A 21,560-nucleotide genomic window follows, 5' to 3' on the forward strand; every position below is an offset into this window, starting at 1 on the left:
CTCCTACCTTGGAGGTAGCGGGAGAGGGATGACGGTGGAGGGCAACGCCTCAGAGGCAGGCCCTGTTCCTTCTCGGAACATTTTCCTCGGTTTGTCGCGTCCCTGCACCCATTCTTTCCCTTTCCGGGTGGGTGGAGACAGTATCCAGATCTTCTCCGGACGTGGAGAACCTGTAATGAATCCCAGCTTGGACGCTTTTTTAATTCATTTAACACAGGTTGATTAATTGTCACTGTGCCGTGCCCCACGCCCATTTTCTTCAGTTAAATCTGTTAAAGATGCCAGCTGAGGGGCATCATCTCTCATTTGAATCATCCTGTTACCTTTTCCTTATCTCTGATACAAGTAGCTGTTTCCTTCACATTTGGGCTTCCCCTCCCCTCCACCCCCCTTCAAGGACAGAGCCTACTTTTTCTACTCTCTTATTCATGTATTCACTCAACAAATACTTATTATGCGCTTTCTGTTCGTTACCTAGGAGCAGTGCCTAAAAGGTTTAATAAGACAGTTCTTACATGTGAGGTTGTATGGTTGGGAAGACAGAAAAGAAACAACTTCAATCATGTATTACTTTCTACATGTGTAACTCTTACAGTTTACATCATTAAGTTTGAGAGTGACTTCCGACACTTTGGACTCTTTAATAACAAAACACTTTAGAAATGTTACGATTTTGAGTAGCCACAGAGGAGTTCTGGAATCTCCAGGTCCTATAAAAGTGCCTCACAGTAGAGATTGGTTTGTTCAATCACTGAATGTTTTAACCTGTTTGTCTTCTTTATTCTTGATCTCTAGTTGCTAGGAAAAGGAATCTCTCCTTACCATAAGTTAGTTGATTCAACAGTATTAAGTACCTATGAACACAGCCATGTAAAGAAAGGAATGAGGCAGAGAGAGAACCTCACAGAAGATAAGCAGAACAGACATAAAATAATGGGGACTTTTGTAAGCTATTGCATGAAATTAGTGGGGGAGGATCAAGAAGGGCTACTTTTTAGTTTTTTTAGTTGAATTAATTCAATTAAAATAATTCGTAGGGTAAAAATAAGGACAAGCTTATAGTGTACAGAATTTGCTTCCTCCTCTTCTCAAAGTATGTATGGTCCTTTGTATATTGTTGAAATCACTGTACATTATTATGTTCACTGAAAATTCTCTTTCCACGTGGCAGTATAGTCCCATGTGCTAATGATGTTACTGGTTTCACAGTATTCAGCCTTTTATATCTTAATTTGTTTAACCTTTTCCATATTTGGCCTCAGATTTCAGTGTGAACAGTCAGGAATTGGCTGTTTATGAAACATCATTCTAGGAATAAAGACAGAAATATAAAATGTCAATTTTTTTTCTAATAATAACATAGTAGCACCAAGTCCACTGTTTTTAGATATAAAACTTACTACTTCTGTAGAAAAAAGCTTTTTTTAAAAGGTGAAACTTTATCAGCATGGTAACCTCATCTCATTCCATTGCATTGTTTTCAGAATTGGGGCTTTTTTTTTCTCTTTTAATGTAACTCAATTTTATTATTTAATTTGAAGCTGTAGCATCATTAGCCTCTTTCCATCCTTGTTAGTCATGTTGGGATGTTGACTTTACACTGCTTCAAATATTCTATAACTGCACTTAAAATTGAAAATTTAGTTCCTCAGTTGCACTACCCACATTTCAGGTGCTCAGTAGCCACATGAGGTTGTTGGCTACTGTATTGGACTTTGCAGATGTGTAGAACACTTGCATCTCATGGAAAGTTCCATTGGACAGAGCTATTTTATAATATGCCACTTTAGAGTCTTCAAAGTCTATAAATGCAAATAATCACTTTCTTTTTTTTAAGTTATTGAAAGCATTTATGTTAGCAAAACGTATTTTGTTAATTGTGAAGACCATCTCTTATAAATAGGAGACATATTTGGTTGTTGAAACATATCCTTGATCATGACAGTTCCTTTATACATATCATCAGTCCAGATTTAGGATAAAGGAAAAAAGCAGCCACCATTTCTTGCTCTTTGCCCCCTTTTCACGAATGACTCCTATATTCTTGTGTTGCCCTGAAGGGGGCTGAGGGGAAAGAAGTGAGGAAGGGGAAGGAGATGGGGGAAGGGGCTGGAAGTTCTAGAGCAGTTTACATTCCCTTAGGTTGTATATAGAAGTAATGCTATTAGGTGAACCAAAGAGTTGTTCTCTACTTCTTCTGTCCTTCTACCTTCACCATTGTGGGTAAGTATTATTGTGGATATAGAATATAATAAATAGTCTAAACTTTTTCCTTAGGTTTGTATGGGAGGACTATCATAACAGTGGGACACCAACAGACAAGCCCAGACTGCTTGCTCTTAGTGAAAATAATGAACTGCTCATCTGTGAATTTAATTTGAAAGATGGAAGATGTGATGCAACCATTTCATATAGCTATACTGAGGAGACATTGCAAAAGCTCGTTGAAGATCACATTATCAGTAAGTATTTGCAGGTGGTCTTTCAGCATGTTTGAATTTGTGTATTACTATGTAATTTTATGTATTTCAGGAAAAGTTCTTATATAGAGGTGAAGTCAGGGAGGGATATTTGCCCTGTCCAGTATAGTAGGCACTAGCCACGTGAGGCTATTAAACCCTTAATGTGGTTAATATGAATTAATATGTCCTTCAAATGTCAAATATTGATACATTCCAGATTTGAAGACTTGGTACTAAAAATGTAAAATATCTCACGAATAGTTTTTGTATTACATGTTGATAATGATATTTTGAATATGAGGTAAATAATATATAATAAAATCAGTTTCACCTGTTTTCTTTTTTCAGTGCAGCTACTAGAAAATTTAAAATTCCATGTGTGGCTCACTTTTGTGACTGACATTATATTTCTATTGGATAATGTGCTGATCTAGACTGGTTACAGACCTGTTTGCTATGTCCCATCCTGAGGGCTGCAGGGAGCAGAAATCAAAGCACTCAGGCTTCTATCTTTAAGGCAGTTGCATTCTCGCTACCCTGATTATAAGGTTCCTTCTTTTCCTTTTAAAAAAAGAGTCTGTGATTATTCTTATTGCGTCTCATGGGTAAGTAGGCTTTTTTGATCATCTTCTGGTGTGTTGTCACCCTCTGGCTGTCAACAGAAGGCAAAGAGACATTGTAGGCCATCTTTATTCAGTTCCTTACTTACCTTCCACTTGCTTAGGTGAGTTTGACCAATGATTGTCTAGAGTTGGACTAAGTTAAATGCTGTTTTTTTTGTTTTACCTGTTTGTGTTATGTTAACAGAATCAAATTTACCAGTTGTAAAATTGTGACCAGCGAGTTTGACGTAATATCCTTTTGTTTTATAGGTATTTCCTTATTATCTTTGAGAATTCTGTCATTTCACAGTAACACATCATTATTGTTCATCAATGAATGTATCGTCCTTCACATTATATTTCCTGAAAGAAATGCTGAGATTAGGGTACTCAACTGTTTCACATTATCCTTGCCTGCACAGGCAGTGGACAGAATTATTGACACACAGCTCTGCAGAGGAATTCTTTTTGTTTTGAGTCGTTTAGGCTGGATCTGTATCCTTGTTGGTAAAGATGTTGATGTGTGGGGGAGGAGAATATGTAGAAAAATGAGCCTTTTTATAGGCTTAGTTTTAGGTACTGGGCTGTAGGTAGAAAGATTAATTTTTCAGTAAAACTTTCAGGGAAAAAGATCTTCATGAACTTAAAATACTCAACTACATTGCTTTATATTCCATTCAAATATTTTTCAGTTTATAAATCAATCATCTTGGCCAACTTATTTATGTTGTTTTTAAATTGTATATGTTCTGCATTACCCATTTATTTAAAATATACTTATTAAATATCTACTTTGTGCTTGTTCCAGGAGAGATTTAGATGACTGCTTATGATATGATACACACATTTTCATGTATGATTATAACCTATCTCTTATCATCTCTGATGATGATTCCATCATATTAGGGAATCAGATGGTTTGCATAACTGTTTGAAATTTGTTGCTGGAAAACTATCACAGATTTTTTGTCTTTAGCAGATTCATAGGTCACCAGCAAAATTATTTTGAAGACTATTTGAAGAACGACCCGTTATGTGTTTTTGGAACTTTCATTTATGCATTAAAGGAGTAATTTTTCTATTTTACATGTATCATAGCCTGTGTTAAAATTTATTTTGTAAAAAATGTTATAGAATATTGGATTAACTTCATTTTTGCTGCCAGGTTACAGAACTGAGCTGTCCGATGTGGTAGGCAGTAAGCATATGTGGCTGTTGAACACTTGAAATTTTTTGGCTAGTGTGACTGAGGAACTGAATTCTTAATTGTATTTAATTACTTTAGATTTAAAGTCGGATACTTGATTCAGTTATTGGAGAACTCTTGAGTATGTTTGGAACAACTCTGGCTGTTCCAAGTTCTTAAATATAAATTTTTGAAGTCTAAATACAGGCCAGATATTTCCAATGAAAATTTAATTGTCCAAATTGAGATGTGCTATAAGTATAAAATAACTAGGTTTGAACACTTATGTGAAAAAAGATGTAAAATATCTCAATTTTTTAATATTGATTACATAATAGAGATAATATTTTGGATATACTAGGATAAATGAAATATGTTCTTAAAATTAGGTTCACTGGTTTCTTTTTACTTTTTTAATAAGGCTGCTAGAAAATTTACAGTGACAAATGTGCCTCACATTGTTTCTTTTGGACAGCACTGTTGTAGGACACTAGTGGAAGATATTGTTGTCTCAGGGCCTGGCACAGAGTGGAGATTCAGCAAGTATTGTTGAGTGAACTCTCTATCAGGTTGTTTATGGGTCCCCAACTTCATAGTCACCTGGTTAACATGATGGGGTTTTTAGTGTCCGTCTTCCTTCTATTATTATTCCTACAAGGTTGGAGCAGTGAAGTCTATAACTGTGTTTCGTCCTGTGTTTTAAATGGTTAGGCATACTTAAGACTGACATTTTCTTTAACTCTAACTCGAAGACATTTTTGACACTGTGGATGGTAGACATGTAGCTCATGTGGATTTAGCACTTCCTCAAGAAGATATGTATAATGAGCAGCAACAAGAGCCAGCCAAGAGTTCTTCCTTTACTTCATTGAAAGTGTCTCAAGACCTAGATGTTGTAGTGATTGTCAGCTCCTCCAACACTGCAATTGCTCTTAACTTAAATTTGTATTTCAGGTATGTAGATTACTTCCTTCTCTGATTTCAGGTAAATAATTAGAGCCATAAGAGGTTAAAAATGTACTTGTTAGCTTCTTTTTTTTCTTTTAACCAGTTTTCTTCCTCTATTTCTTTTTTTTTTTTTTTTAAGATTTTAATTTATATGAAACTTCTTTTTTTGTTTTTTTTTTAAAGATTTATTGATTGATTGATTGATATGTTGGGTCTTCATTTCTGTGCTAGGGCTTTCTCTGGTTGCGGCAAGCGGGGGCCACTCTTCATCGCGGTGCACAGGCCTCTCACTGTCGTGGCCTCTCTTGTTGCAGAGCACAGGCTCCAGACGTGCAGGCTCAGTAGTTGTGGCTCACGGGCCTAGTTGCTCCGCGGCATGTGGGATCTTCCCAGACCAGAGCTCGAACCCGTGTCCCCTGCATTAGCAGGCAGATTCGCAACCGCTGCGCCACCAGGGAAGCCCTTCCTCTATTTCTTGATCACATTCTAGCTACTACCTAATGAGCTTGTTACTATATAAAAATATGTACAAGTGACCACTGGCTACCTTTTTATTTCTGGATACATATCCAAGTTTGATTTTGATTTATATTTATTATTATATATGGCTTATATCATCATACGTAAAAAGTAACCAAGCACAATTTTAAAAGCCCTTAGCTATTATACATTATCTACTCACTTCTTCTCAACACTAGAGTAGAAGAAAAATGGGATTTACCCTGTGTTAGAATTGTATCTTATGTGGGTTAGGGTCCTGGCTGCCTAGGGGATCACTTTTCACTTAAGGACTTTGACAAGATGTATTAACTGTGCTTTCTCCATTTTAGGATTTCCTCAGGTGTTTCCCTTGGAGGGCCCACACACTTCCTAAATATATTAGTGAAAATTGAGTATTTCTTTGTGTAGCTTTTTGATTTAGAAATTCTAATTGCTTCCAATTCTATAATGTTTGAAAGGAATATGTGTGTATGCATACACACACATACACACACGGCACCTTGTTTATTGAAACTTGCAAGTAGGGTAATCCACATTTATGACTTTCAGTATTAAGGGACATTTCAAACCATTAGGATTTTTGGTCCTAACTTAATATGAATGAAATAAACATATCCTTGAGAAATTGGGAATGTACTTTGATGGGTTTATTGCTCATTGTTTGGATTACAAAAAAGGATTAATTTCATCTTCACATATCAGCCAGAACTTCTTACTACTGTGATTTTTTCATTTGTTTTCAATGGCCTTTTAATACTTTTTTTTTTTTTTAATCTTTGAGCAGGGATGATTGTCACATTTTCAGACTGTGTGCTTGTGTATCAGTAGGCCATTTTCACTGACTAAAATATATCCTGTATGTGTAGAGTTACCTTCTAATCAACTTCCTTGGAAAATAATTTGACAGGTGAGGGGGGGAAGGAAAGCCCACTCAGCTACTCTGATCCTTGAGTGTAGGGTTCTGTTCCTCTGGATGTTTTGGCAACACCGCAAGAGAAGAACACTGAAGTGGGCACCAGGCACATTCCTTTGAACAAATTTCATTGAACTCAGCCACTGGAACATCAGCCAGTGAAGAGCTGCTGTTCTGTTCCCTATAGTCAATTTAGGGATCTGTCCTGTCCAACTAAATGAGTGATCTCTGTTTGTTAATTATTTACATGAGTGCTCTTTAATTAGTATAATTTCTTGAGGAAGTTGACTGCATGTTTATTTTCTAAGTGTACTCTGAAATCTAACAGTGTTTTTTTACCATTCCTGCCTCCTGACCCTAGTTGTTCTTTCCTGCCATACAGAAAGTCAGCCACCCCTTTTCATTTTATCAAGTCCTATTCATGCTTTGAGATCCACCTCTTTCATGAAGTCATTCCTTACTAAAATCCCTTCCACTTGTAAATTTCTACTCATTTTATAATTTTTCTCTCCTTTGAACTTCTGTAGCACTTTTGCTTTGAACTACAGTTTAGCACTTAATTGTGTATAGTCTTATATTATTTCTCTAATTTTTTTGTGTTGCCTACAGAGTTTGTAAGCTCCATGTAAGCTCCTCATGGTTTGTCCATTCAATTCACTGTCAATGACTTTTTCTTCCAGTTTACCTTAGCTGTCCATTCCCATAGTCATACCCAGGGCTTTGTCATTATATGACACGGCTCCTCCCCCAAATCACTCTTCTATACATCCCACTCTGAGCACAACTTGCCAAACTGTACAGCTTGCTTACTCAAGTACCCCCACTTCTCTCATCTGACCTCACTGGAATTTCTAATATGCTGACTTCACAAGTGAAGACAGGAGCCCCCTCTGTCTTCACTGCCCTCCCTTTACAGCATAGATTCTATGACCTGTCATTTCAGTCACTTTCTTGAATGAGCCCTAAACTCTTGCTCCTGCCCTGTGGTAGCACTTGATCTGACAAATCTTTTTTTTTTATTCTGTCTTCTCATTCCCTGCACTCAAGCAACTGAGCACTTGTGAGAAAACCACAGAGGAAAATTGATACCACTATAATAAGTTCACATCCAGGGCCTTCTGTGGTCTCTCATGTTGCCTGGAAATTTTACAATGATTTTTCATGAGTCCATTCTTTACAACAATGTTTTAAACCTCCATTTTCCTCAAACCTTTATTCATCTCTTTACCCCCAACTGTTCTTGGATGACTTTACCTCCAACTTTATAAAGGAAGTAGAACCCATCTAATGGGAGCTCCTTCAGTTTCTCACATTAAATTGCAAACCCACTTTCCTGCACTCGTCTTCTCCATCTTCCCTCCTGTTACAATGGAGGGATTCCCTTCTCCTATGAAGGCCAGTCCTTCTGTGTGTACTCTGGACCCCATTCCTTCCCTCCTTCTCAGGGACCGTTTTCTGTTTCCTCTCTTTTCTAGATCTCTAGCCTCTTTTAAGTATTAGATCCACATCCAGCTAATCACCAGGTCCTAGCCATTCTAGCTCCTGAGTGTGTCTTGAATCTGCCCACTTGTCTCAACTCCTCTGTCGTCATTGTGATCTATTCCACTGTCATCACTTACCTGAACTAGCTTACCAGCCTCGTAATTGGTCTCCCCATATCTGTTCTTCCCCCCTCAAATCCATCATCTACGGAGTAGCCAGAGTGGTGGTGTTACAATGCATGTCTTATCAGAGTATAGCCAGGTATGAACATCTGGGGCAGGGTATGTATCTTTTGTTGGTGCGGGAACTACCTTCTCCATGGATCATATTTTCTCACTGTCACCCTGCCTTCTCTAACATCATCTCCTTGACAAATGTATATCAAGCTGTTACCTTCAAATTGTTGAAAGGGTTAATAATTTAAGTGTTCAGGGGGTTTACATGCATCCCATTCTCCCCACAGCTACTCCTCTGTGTCTGATCATATGGCTTCTCTGCGTAAAACCCTTATTTAGCTTCTTCCCGCGCCGCCCCCCGACCCCAAGATAGAAGCTAAGAATCCTTAGTAGCCCATAAAACCTGACCCCATCTGGCTCTTGCCAAGCTCTCCAGCCTCATCTCACACCACCTTGCTTCTCATTCACTATGCTTTAACCACTGTAGCCTTCTTTGTCCTTCTGCAATGTGACAGCCCTCTTTCCACATACACTCTCCATCCACACCTGCACTCATACTTTGCTTTCCTAGCTTTTATGTGTTCCCCGGGTCTCAGCCTAAGTCTTAATTTGTGGTGGCGGTATGGTGACTGATTAAAAACCTGGGCTTATGGTCACATTCACCTGGTTCAAATCCAGCTCCACTGTTTGAGCCTTACTTTCTGTATCTACAAAACTGGCTTCTGTTTACCTCATAGGGTTGTTGAAAGGCTCAAATACCTTAGTTTAGGTAAAGTTTTTAGCACAACATCTACAATGTAGCAGATAATCCATGCTTTTATCTACATAAAGCTAACTTTCCTTAAGGGTCAAATATTTTTTAATTGACATAAACATTATATTAGTTTCAAATACACAACATATATCTATGTATATTGTGAAATGATCACCACAATCAATCTAGTTGACATCTATCTTCACACATAGTTACAACTGGGTCAAATTTTTAAGGCTGACTTTATCAATCTGCCTTAAGCAATGGAGGTAAGGAGTCTGGGTAAAGGAAACTTATTGTCTATACTCTTTCTACTCTGTAACACCTCCACCCCATACCCCCTTCCATTTTTTTTAAATATATATTTATTTATTTCATTTTTGGCTGCATTTGGCCCTTAGTTGCAGCGTGCAGGCTTTTCTCTAGTTGTGGCGCACAGGCTCCAGCGCACATAGGCTCTGTAGTTGCAGCACGCAGGCTCTTTAGTTGTGGCGTGCGGGCTTAGTCACCCCGCAATATGTGGGACCTTAGTTCCCTGACCAGGGATCAAACCCGCATCCCCTGCATTGGAAGGTGGATTCTTAACCACTGGACCACCAGGGAAGTTCCCCCCTTCCCCTGCCCTTCCATTTTTAACAGGAGCAATAATAACACAGATTTTGTTTGATCATCATTTTTTTTACCATGACTATTGTTTTTAAAACATAGGCAATACCCAGGACACCTACTATGTGAAAGAACACTAGAAGACATTCCTATTGAAGGCCCTAAGGGGATAGATGAAGATGATCCTGTTAATTCTGACTACAACATGAAACTGACCAAGTTTTCCTTCCAAGTTGATCGGTACAGAAACCTCCTTTTTGGATTTACTTTATTATTTCCATTTTTTGTCATGCTGATACTGTGCCTTTTCACTAAAAGTCTTTACAGAGGTAGACACTTTTATTTTCCTAAGTGCATCTTTGCTTGGTTTAGTGCTTTCCTTTGTGCCTTTCACTGTCACAGATGTAAGTTCTGCCCTATCTTCCAGGTCTTGGAAAGCCCAGCTGTCATCACTGAATGAAACAATCAAGAACTCCAAGCTGGAAGGTACCTGTTGTGCTCCGTGGTTCCAGGATATTTTGCATTTGGAGCCCCCTGAATCTGGTAACCACAGTACCAGTGTGCCAAACTGGGCCTTCACTCCACAGGATGTAATGTGCAGCCAGTATAGTTTTCCACAGAAAGGTTCTGCCAAGACCAGTGATTCAGGAAGATCATGGAAAAGAATACACATCAGTGAACAGGAGGAACCCCTTGAGCTTACATGTATGTCTGTGACAGGCTTCACTGCGCTGTTTACTTGGTCAGTTGAAAGGACGGGCTGTACCATTGTCCTGTGGGATTTGGAGACCCAGAGCATGCAGTGTTTTTCGCTGGGCAAGAAGTGTATTCCTGTAGACAGTGGTGGAGACCAGCAACTGTGCCTTGTTTTGACAGGTGAGAATGTCTTGTATCAGGTTGAAATCCATGCTGAGAGGTGCTCTCTTACCTATTTTACTTCTGCTGCCCGGGTGGTGGTGGTGCCTACTCCTCTAAGCCTAGGCTTTGATGGAGAAAATTTGGTGTTACTCTCAGTAATGTTGTCTCATGTGTTTGATTTTTAATTAAGGTTATTTCTGCTCAGCTAAGTGCTAGGACTGAGTCAGGAAGAGTTTAAGAGTAAGAAAGGTTGGTTTTAACCCAGCGAGTCGTTCATGGGACTTCAGTCTGTACAGGCAAAGGTTGCAAGCTGTTAGCTCGTGGGCCATGCATGAACTCAGATTCATTTTGTTTGGCCTACACTACCTAGGCTTTTTAAAAAATATTTTATTTATTATAAACATGTAAAATTAGAGGGTTTCACACGAAATCTGGAATTTCAGTTGTTACTGAAAAATTAAAAGATCTGCCACACTGCCCCTCATCCCTCATAGTAATTTATGGATTGGAGCCAAATTTCAGTGCTCTTAGATGGGTTAGTTTCTTTCAGGTTAGGTTTTCTTGCACTTCTTCTCCCCACCTGTTTGGTCCCATAGGCATTTGGGTTTGGTGTGTCAGATATACATTGATTCAGCATTTATGCCATAACCTCCTATAAAGCTACTGAGTGTTCTCATTGAACTAACCATGTGTTTCTTCTTCAGTATCTCAATTTTGGTAATCATGTATTTCTTTGTGTCAAGAGGATGCTATTAATTGTTTTATTTTAGTAAACCAGAAATCTGACATCTCGGTAAATAGTTAAAGGTTCCAGGTATTGATTGTGCAATATAGTACAATGTAGAAAAGAGAGGTTCAATGTTATTTCATAGGATGCATTGTTCTTATGAGAATTTGTCTTGCAGTTACTGTTTTAAAAAATAACATTCTTTGAAAAATCATGATGAATTTATTACTTCAGGTCATTAGTTACTAGTACCCAATAAATCTATTTGTAATTACAATGCTGAAGTATTGAGTAATTAGAAATTCCTGTCATAATCCTAAAACCTAACTCCTAATAATTTATTAAAGCTAACTTTTTTTTCTTATAGAAGGTGGACTCTCTCTGATTTTGTTTGGTTTGACTCAAGAGGAATTTTTAAATAGGCTAATGATCCATGGAAGTGCCAGCACTGTGGACTCTCTTTGCCATCTCAATGGTTGGGGGAGGTGCTCCATTCCTATACATGCACTAGAGGTAACAGAATTAATGTCTGTAGAACTTTGCTTGGTTATTTTCTGTCATCTACCCTTATTTGACTAACAATTTCGGAGATTCATTTAACTTAGCAGCAAAGGATCTGTAGCCTCTACCCATCCGTTTGGTTAGTTTTGGTGGTTTTTTTACCATAATTTTGCTTAGCAGTTTACCCTTTTCGGCTTTAAAAGATTATAATAAACACTATTTAAGAAAGAAAAAGTTACGAGAGTTGGAGGCAACAATAAGCTGATGAGAATAAATGAAGTGGAAACAAGCTATGGAAAGCTCGAGCAGGAGTGATCTCTTATTCCTACTCTATAGCCCCTAATCCTCTAATCCAGCTGTGGTAGTGACATACCTGAATTTATGTAGCATTTTATAGTTCACAAACACTCTTTTTTATGAATTCTCTAAATTGTGCTAAAATAATCACATGCGACGGGTTGGGTAGTTTTTATTCATTTCATTTTACAGATGAAAAACGTAAGGCTCAGAAGGGTTGAGTGAGTGGCCCATAGCCATACTAATAAGGCAGGGTCTAGAATCAAAATCAGGGCACTTTCTACTGTACCACACAGCCCAGCAAGGTCGAAAACTGGAAGTTAATAATGTTATGTACCAGACTGTTTTTTTAGTGGCAGCTTTATTGAGATATAATTCACATACCATAAAATTCACCTATCTAATGTACAATTCAGTGGGTTTTAGTATATTCAGAGTTATACAACCATCCTGTGTAATTCCAGAACATTTTCATCACCCCAAAGAGAAACAGCATACCCATTAGCAATCACTCCCAATTCCTCACAAACCCTAATTTCTAAACACTTAATCTCGTTTCTGTCTCTGGATTTGCCTATTCTGACAATTTCATATAAATGGAATTATAAAAAATGTGGCCTTTCATGACTGGCTTCTGTCGTTTGGCATGTTTTCAAGGCTCATCCATGTCGCATGTGTCAGTACTTCATTCGTTTTTATGGCTGAATAACATTCCATTATGTGGATAAAGCAGATATTTTTTATCCATTCATCAGTCGATGGACATTTAGGTGGTTTTTCCTTTTTGGCTGTTAGGAATTATCCTGTGATGAAAGGTGGTGTACTAGTTTTTGTGTTGTCATGTGTGTTTATTTCTCTTGGGTATACACCTGGCAGTGGAATTACGAAGTCATTTAACTTTCTGAAGAACCACCAAACTGTTTTCACAGTTTCACAGTTTCACAGTGGTTACACTATTTTACATTCCCACCAGCAATGTGTGGGAGTTCCTGTAGCTCTCCATTCTCACCAAAACTTGTTATTGTCCAATTTTTAATTATCATAGCCATCCTACTAGCTGTGAAGTCAAAGTGAAGTGGTATCTCGTGTGGTTTTGACTTGCATTTCCTAATGACTAATGTGTTGAACATGTTTTCAAATGCTTACTGGCCATGTGTGTATCTCTTTGGAGAAATGTCTACTTAAATCCTTTGTTCATTTTGTAATTGAGTTATTTGTTTTTATTTTTGAATTCTAAGAGTTCTTTCTATATTCTAGACCTTTATGAGATATATGATTTGTAAATATTTTCTCCTGTTTTTATGGGTTGTCTTTTCACCTTCTTGATGGTGTCCTTTGAAACACAAAAGTTTTTAATTTTGATGAAGTTAGTTTACCTTTTTTCTTGTTTTTTGGGTTTTTTTTTTTTGGTCACTTGGGCTTTTGGTGTCATATCTAAGAAACCAGTGCCTATTCTGAGGTCATGAAGATTTACTCTTATAAAAGTTTTATAGTTTTAGTTCTTACGTTTAGGTCTTTGATGCATTTTGATTAATTTTTGTGTACGGTCAGTGGAAGGGACCCAACCTCATTCTTTTGCATTTGGATATTCAATAGTCCAGCACCATTTGTTGAAAAACTTACCTTAATATACTACAAAATATTTATTGTAGAAAATTTGAGAATGGGAGAAAAAAGAAAATTAGTCTCTTATAAATCTATTATTCAGAAGGAATAGTGTTTACTCTTAGGTTATTTCCTATAGTTATTTTTCCTAAATATTAATGTTAATAGTCAGATACTAGCTCATTAATTTTCTTATCTATAGATAAATATTGTTTATTATTTCCATTTTATAGGTGAGGGAACACAGAGAGGTTGTGAATTCTTATTTTGTTTGTTTGTTTGTTTGTTTGTTTTTATACTGCAGGTTCTTGTTAGTCATCAATTTTATACACATCAGTATATACATGTCAATCCCAATCGCCCAATTCAGCACACCACCATCCCCAACCCACCGCAGTTTTCCCCCCTTGGTGTCCATAAGTCTGTTCTCTACATCTGTGTCTCAACTTCTGCCCTGCAAACCGGCTCATCTGTACCATTTTTCTAGGTTCCACATATGTGCGTTAATATATGATATTTGTTTTTCTCTTTCTGACTTACTTCACTCTGTATGACAGTCTCTAGATCTATCCACGTCTCAGCAAATGACTCAATTTCGTTCCTCTTTATGGCTGAGTAATATTCCATTGTATATATGTACCACATCTTCTTTAACCATTCGTCTGTCGATGGGCATTTAGGTTGCTTCCATGACCTGGCTATTGTAAATAGTGCTGCAATGAACATTGGGGTGCATGTGTCTTTTTGAATTATGGTTTTCTCTGGGTATACGCCCAGTAGTGGGATTGCTGGATCATATGGTAAATCTATTTTTAGTTTTTTAAGGAACCTCCATATTGTTCTCCATAGTGGCTGTATCAATTTACATTCCCACCAACAGTGCAAGAGGGTTCCCTTTTCTCCACACCCTCTCCAGCATTTGTTGTTTGTAGATTTTCTGATGATGCCCATTCTAACTGGTGTGAGGTGATACCTCATTGTAGTTTTGATTTGCATTTCTCTAATAATTAGTGATGTTGAGCATCTTTTCATGTGCTTCTTGGCCATCTGTATGTCTTCTTTGGAGAAATGTCTATTTAGGTCTTCTGCCCATTTTTGGATTGGGTTGTTTGTTTCTTTAATATTGAGCTGAATGAGCTGTTTATATATTTTGGAGATTAATCCTTTGTCTGTTGATTCGTTTGCAAATATTTTCTCCCATTCTGAGGGTTGTCTTGGTCTTGTTTATGGTTTCCTTTGCTGTGCAAAAGCTTTGAAGTTTCATTAGGTCCCATTTGTTTATTTTTGTTTTTATTTCCATTACTCTAGGAGGTGGATCAGAAAAGATCTTGCTGTGATTTATGTCAAAGAGTGTTCTTCCTATGTTTTCCTCTAAGAGTTTTATAGTGTCCGGTCTTACATTTAGGTCTCGAATCCATTTTGAGTTTATTTTTGTGTATGGTGTTAGGGAGTATTCTAATTTCATTCTTTTACATGTAGCTGTCCAGTTTTCCCAGCACCACTTATTGAAGAGACTGTCTTTTCTCCATTGTATATCTTTGCCTCCTTTGTCATAGATTAGTTGACCATAGGTGCGTGGGTTTATCTCTGGGCTTTCTATCCTGTTCCACTGATCTATGTTTCTGTTTTTGTGCCAGTACCACATTGTCTTGATTACTGTAGCTTTGTAGTATAGTCTGAAGTCAGGGAGTCTGATTCCTCCAGCTCCGTTTTTTTCCCTCAAGACTGCTTTGGCTATTCGGGGTCTTTTGTGTTGCCATACAAATTTTAAGATGATTTGTTCTAGTTCCATAAAAAATACCATTGGTAATTTGATAGGGATTGCATTGAATCTGTAGATTGCTTTGGGTAATATAGTCATTTTCACAATATTGATTCTTCCAATCCAAGAACATGGTATATCTCTCTATCTGTTGGTATCATCTTTAATTTCTTTCATCAGTGTCTTATAGTTTTCTGCATACAGGTCTTTTGTCTCCCTAGGTAGGTTTATTCCTAGGTATTTTATTCTTTTTGTTGCAATGGTAAATGGGAGTGTTTCCATAATTTCTCTTTCAGATTTTTCATCATTGGTGTATAGGAATGCAAGAGATTTCTGTGCATTAATTTTGTATCCTGCAACTTTACCAAATTCATTGATTAGCTCTAGTAGTTTTCTGGTGGCATTTTTAGGATTCTCTATGTATAGTATCATGTCATCTGCAAACAGTGACAGTTTTACTTCTTCTTTTCCAATTTGTATTCCTTTTATTTCTTTTTCTTCTCTGATTGCCGTGGCTAGGACTTCCAAACTATGTTGAATAATAGTGGTGAGAGTGGACATCCTTGTCTCGTTCCTGATCTTAGAGGAAATGCTTCCAGTTTTTCACCATTGAGAATGATGTTTGCTGTGGGTTTGTCATATATGGCCTTTATTATGTTGAGGAAAGTTCCCTCTATGCCCACTTTCTGGAGAGTTTTTATCATAAATGGGTGTTGAATTTTGTCAGAAGCTTTTTCTGCATCTATTGAGATGATCATATGGTTTTTATTCTTCAGTTTGTTAATATGGTGTATCACATTGATTGATTTGCGTATATTGAAGAATCCTTGCATCCCTGGGATAAATCCCACTTGATCGTGGTGTATGATCCTTTTAATGTGTTGTTAGATTCTGTTTGCTAGTATTTTGTTGAGGATTTTTGCATCTATATTCATCAGTGATATTGGTCTGTAATTTTCTTTTTTTGTAGTATCTTTGTCTGGTTTTGGTATCAGGGTGATGGTGGCCTCATAGAATGAGTTTGGGAGTGTTCCTTCCTCTGCAATTTTTTGGAAGAGTTTGAGAAGAATGGGTGTTAGCTCTTCTCTAAATGTTTGATAGAATTCACCTGTGAAGCCATCTGGTCCTGGACTTTTGTTTGTTGGAAGAGTTTTAATCACAGTTTCAATTTCATTACTTGTGATTGGTCTGTTCATATTTTCTGTTTCTTCCTGGTTCAGTCTTGGAAGGCTATACCTTTCTAAAAATTTGTCCATTTCTTCCAGGTCGTCCATTTTATTGGCATAGAGTTGCTTGTAGTAGTCTCTTAGGATGTTTTGTATTTCTGCTGTGTCTGTTGTAACTTCTCCTTTTTCATTTCTGATTTTACTGATTTGAGTCCTCTCCCTCTTTTTCTTGATGAGTCTGGCTAATGGCTTATCAATTTTGTTTATCTTCTCAAAGAAGCAGCTTTTAGTTTTATTGATCTTTGCTATTGTTTTCTTTGTTTCTATTTCATTTATTTCCGCTCTGATCTTTATGATTTCTTTCCTTCTGCTAACTTTAGGTTTTGTATGTTCTCCTTTCTCTAGTTCCTTTAGGTGTAAAGTTAGATTGTTTACTTGAGGTTTTTCTTGTTTCTTTAGGTAGGCTTGTATAGCTATAAAGTTCCCTCTTAGAACTGCTTTTGCTGCATCCCATAGGTTTTGGATCGTCGTGTGTTCATTGTCATTTGTCTCTAGGTATTTTTTGATTTCCTCTTTGATTTCTTCAATGATCTCTTGGTTATTTAGTAACGTAGTGTTTAGCCTCCATGTGTTTGTGTTTTTTACGTTTTTTTCCCTGTAATTCATTTCTAATCTCATAACGTTGTGGTCAGAAAAGATGCTTGATATGATTTCAATTTTCTTAAATTTACTGAGGCTTGATTTGTGACCCAAGTTGTGATCTATCCTGGAGAATGTTCCGTGAGCACTTGAGAAGAACGTGTAATCTGCTGTTTTTGGATGGAATGTCCTATAAATATCAATTAAATCTATCTGGTCTATTGTGTTATTTAAAGCTTGTGTTTCCTTATTTATTTTCATTTTGGATGATTTGTCCATTGGTGTAAGTGAGGTGTTAAAGTCCCCCACTATTATTGTGTTACTGTCGATTTCCTCTTTTATAGCTGTTAGCAGTTGCCTTATGTATTGAGGTGCTCCTGTGTTGGGTGCATGTATATTTATAATTGTTATATCTTCTTCTTGGATTGATCCCTTGATCATTATGTAGTGTCCTTTCTTGTCTCTTGTAACATTCTTTATTTTAAAGTCTATCTTATCTGATATGAGTATAGCTACTCCAGCTTTCTTTTGATTTCCATTTGCATGGAATATCTTTTTCCATCCCCTCACTTTCAGTCTGTATGTGTCCCTAGGTCTGAAGTGGGTCTCTTGTAGACAGCATATATATGGGTCTTGTCTTTGTATCCATTCAGCAAGCCTGTGTGTTTTGGTTGGAGCATTTAATCCATTCACGTTTAAGGTAATTATCGATATGTATGTTCCTTTGACCATTTTCTTAATTGTTTTGGGTTTGTTTTTGTAGGTCCTTTTCTTCTCTTGTGTTTCCCACTTAGAGAAATTCCTTTAGCATTTGTTGTAGAGCTGGTTTGGTGGTGCTGAATTCTCTTACCTTTTGTTTGTCTGTAAAGCTTTTGATTTCTCCATCAAATCTGAATGAGATCCTTGCCGGGTAGAGTAATCTTGGTTGTAGGTTCTTCCCTTTCATCACTTTAAGTATATCCTGCCACTCCCTTCTGGCTTGTAGAGTTTCTGCTGAGAAATCAGCTGTTAACCTTATGGGAGTTCCCTTGTATGTTATTTGTCATTTTTCCCTTGCTGCTTTCAATAATTTTTCTTTGTCTTTAATTTTTGCCAATTTGATTACTATGTGTGTCGGTGTGTTTCTCCTTGGGTTTATCCTGTATGGGACTCGCTGTGCTTCCTGGACTTGGGTGGCTATTTCCTTTCCCATGTTAGGGAAGTTTTCGATTATAATCTCTTCAAATATTTTCTCTGGTCCTTTCTCTCTCTCTTCTCCTTCTGGGACCCCTATAATGCGAATGTTGTTGCGTTTAATGTTGTCCCAGAGGTCTCTTAGGGTGTCTTCATTTCTTTTCATTCTTTTTTCTTTAGTCTGTTCAGCAGCAGTGAATTCACCATTCTGTCTTCCAGGTCACTTATCCGTTCTTCTGCCTCAGTTATTCTGCTATTGATTCCTTCTAGTGTAGTTTTCATTTCAGTTATTGTATTGTTCATCTCTGTTTGTTTGTTCTTTTATTCTTCTAGGTCTTTGTTAAACATTTCTTGCATCTTCTCGATCTTTGCCTCCATTCTTATTCCGAGGTCCTGGATCATCTTCACTATCATTATTCTGAATTCTTTTTCTGGGAGGTTGCCTATCTCCTCTTCATTTAGTTGTTTTTCTGGGGTTTTATCTTGTTCCTTCATCTGGTATGTAGCTCTCTGCCTTTTCATCTTGTCTATCTTTCTGTGAATAAGAGGTTGTGAATTCTAATACAGATATAGTTGGACACTAAGCAGTTGCACCAGGGTTTGAACCCAGGCAGTGTGACTGTAAAGCCTCTGTCTTTATACATAGTGTGTCCATGTAGTGAGTTTAATTAGGATGATGTGGTATTACAGCATTGTTTTGGCCTTAGTTTCCCCCCACATACAAACGAGTGAATTTGTTGAGACTCAAGGATAGCCTAGTAAGTACTCAGTTTCATAAATGTTCCATGTGTGTGAAAATTGAATATGCATTTTCCAGTTGTCACAGTGGTACTTCCATCAGAAGTAGTTAGAATTTTCATACTTTCCTCAGTTTCTCTTAATCTCTCTTAACTCATGTCTTTGGATAATTCCTTTATATCACTCTTTCAGCTCGTTATTTCTCTTTTCAGCTATATCTAATCTGGTATTAAATACATCCACTGAGCATCTAGTTTCAATTTTTATTTTTTTTATTTCTAGAATTACTATTTGGTCATTATTTTTAAATGTGTTATTTTGAAATTTTTCAAATTTATAGGAAAATTATAAAAGTAGTAAAATGAGCATCCATTTACCTCTTTACCATTTACCGACTGTTAACATTTTGCCACATTTGTTTTGACTGTATGTGTACTTCTTATTTTTGCTGAACTATTTGAAAGTTGCAAACTTCATAACTTTTCATTCTAAGTACTTTAACGTATATCTCCTAAGAGCAATAATGTTCTTATTTAACCATACATAATATAGTTTTTCCTTTTACTACCTAGTGCAAAGGCATGGTTTGTTTATGGTCTCCCTCTGGTGGAGTAATTTTTCTAGTTCATCTTCTCTTGGAGATTGTCACTGTGCATAGACCCTAGGTTTATCCTCTCTTTTCTTCCTTCACACATAACTTTCACCAATACCTCTCACCTGGCCTGCCTGGCCTAGCACCCCGAACTTCAGCCCGTTGATTCTCAGTGTGGTCCCCAGACCAGCAGCATCACTATCTCCTGCAGATTTATTAGAAATGTGAATTTTCAGGCCCCACCCCAGACTTAGGGAATCAGAGTCTCTGGGGAATGGGCTCAGCAATCCACATTTTAACAAGCCCTCCAGGTGATTCTTAGGCACAGTGCTTTAGGCTAGGCACGGGAAAGTTTTTCTGTCAAGGACCAGAAAGTAAATATTTTAGGCTTTCCAGGAAGATTTCTGTTACAAATACTCAGATATGTCATTATAGCCATTGACAATAGGTAAATGAACGGATGTGGCCATGTTCCCATAAAACTTCATTTACAAAGACAGACAGGAGTTGAATTTGGTTGGTGGGCCCTGTTTTTCAGCCCCTGCTTTATTTAGGCCATCAGAGATTTGTTTGTACTCTCTGTGGATTTTTCTCTTTCTTTCCAGTTCAACTGAGCATTTAAAGGTATATTTTATAAACACACACACATAATTGACCCGTGAACAACATGGGTTTGAGCTGCGCGGGTCCGCTTGTATGATGACTTTTTTCAATAGTGAGTACTACAGTACTGCACAATCCAAGGCTGGTTGAATACATGGATGTGGAACCTCTGATTCAGAGTGATGACTGTAGAGTTATACATGGGTTTTCCACTGCACAGGAGGGTCAGCGTCCCTAACTCCTGAGTTGTTCAAGGGTCAACTGTATATATATTTTTAAATCTGTGATTTTTACGTGTTCTTTATAGAAAACTTTCCTCAGATGCCTACTTTAGAAATGGGAGTCTGTATTTAGCCTGCTTTTTCAGTTTAACTTTGTATCATACTGCTTTAACATTTTAATTCAAATAGACGATAACTGTGAGGGTGATCCCTGAGTACCTAGCTTTGAATGGTGTTAGAATTACAGAATGGTAGAGCTAAAGCAGAACTGATGTTCAGAAAGGTTACAGAGACTTGCCCCAAGTCACATGGTCATTGTCAGAATCCTCACTAGAACTCAGGTACTCTTGCAAGATAAAGATAGCCTTGTGGGGACTTCCCTGGTGGTCCAGTGGTAAGGAACTTGCTTTCCAATGCAGCAGGCGCGGATTCGATCCCTGGTCAGGGAACTAAGATCCCACATGCTGCGGGGCAACTAAGCCTGCACGCCACAACTACTGAGCTCACGCGCCTCAACTAGAGAGCCTGCGTGCCACAAACTACAGAGCCCACGTGCTCTGGAACCCGCACACCACAACTACAGAGCCCACGCACCCTGGAGCCTGCACACCACAACTAGAGAGAGAAAACCCGCATGCCCCAACTAGAGAGAAGCCTGTGCGCTGCAACGAAGAGCCCGTGCGCCGCGATGAAAGATCCTGCATGCCTCAACGAAGATCCCGCGTGCTGCAACTAAAGACCTGACGCAGCCATAAATAAATAAATAAATAAAAATCTTAAAAAAAAAAAGATAGCCTGTGTCTCTTTGTGTTAGTACATTAAGTTGTAAAGTTTAAAAAATCTGTATCCCAATTTTTTTTCCTATTGTAATTTTTTTCTGATTTTCTCTCACCTCAGGCAGGAATAGAAAATCGTCAGCTGGACACAGTAGATTTCTTTTTGAAGAGCAAGGAAAATCTTTTGAGTCCATCCTCAAAATCTTCTGTACCTGATCAGTTTGATCACTTTCCATCCCATTCATATTTAAAACGTAAGTAGAGACTTCTAC

The 21,560-nt window shown here is 37.6% G+C and overlaps 1 protein-coding gene across 6 annotated transcripts in view; it reads left to right on the plus strand.

Moving 5' to 3' along the window:
* Positions 1-21,560, plus strand: part of SPG11 (SPG11 vesicle trafficking associated, spatacsin) — a 103,753-nt gene that overhangs the window by 359 nt on the left and 81,834 nt on the right. For all 6 annotated transcript variants that reach the window (XM_059913396.1, XM_059913395.1, XM_059913394.1 and 3 more), the window contains exons 2-8: positions 2,278-2,462; positions 3,335-3,559; positions 5,003-5,204; positions 9,733-9,870; positions 10,058-10,506; positions 11,583-11,728; positions 21,410-21,542. In XM_059913396.1, the coding sequence (XP_059769379.1) occupies positions 5,068-5,204; positions 9,733-9,870; positions 10,058-10,506; positions 11,583-11,728; positions 21,410-21,542 (1,003 nt within the window). In that variant the 5' untranslated portion in view covers positions 2,278-2,462; positions 3,335-3,559; positions 5,003-5,067. The remainder of the gene's footprint in view (positions 1-2,277; positions 2,463-3,334; positions 3,560-5,002; positions 5,205-9,732; positions 9,871-10,057; positions 10,507-11,582; positions 11,729-21,409; positions 21,543-21,560) is intronic.

This window comes from Balaenoptera ricei, chromosome 2, assembly GCF_028023285.1.
Source record: "Balaenoptera ricei isolate mBalRic1 chromosome 2, mBalRic1.hap2, whole genome shotgun sequence".
NCBI classification, from domain to species: Eukaryota; Metazoa; Chordata; class Mammalia; order Artiodactyla; family Balaenopteridae; genus Balaenoptera; species Balaenoptera ricei.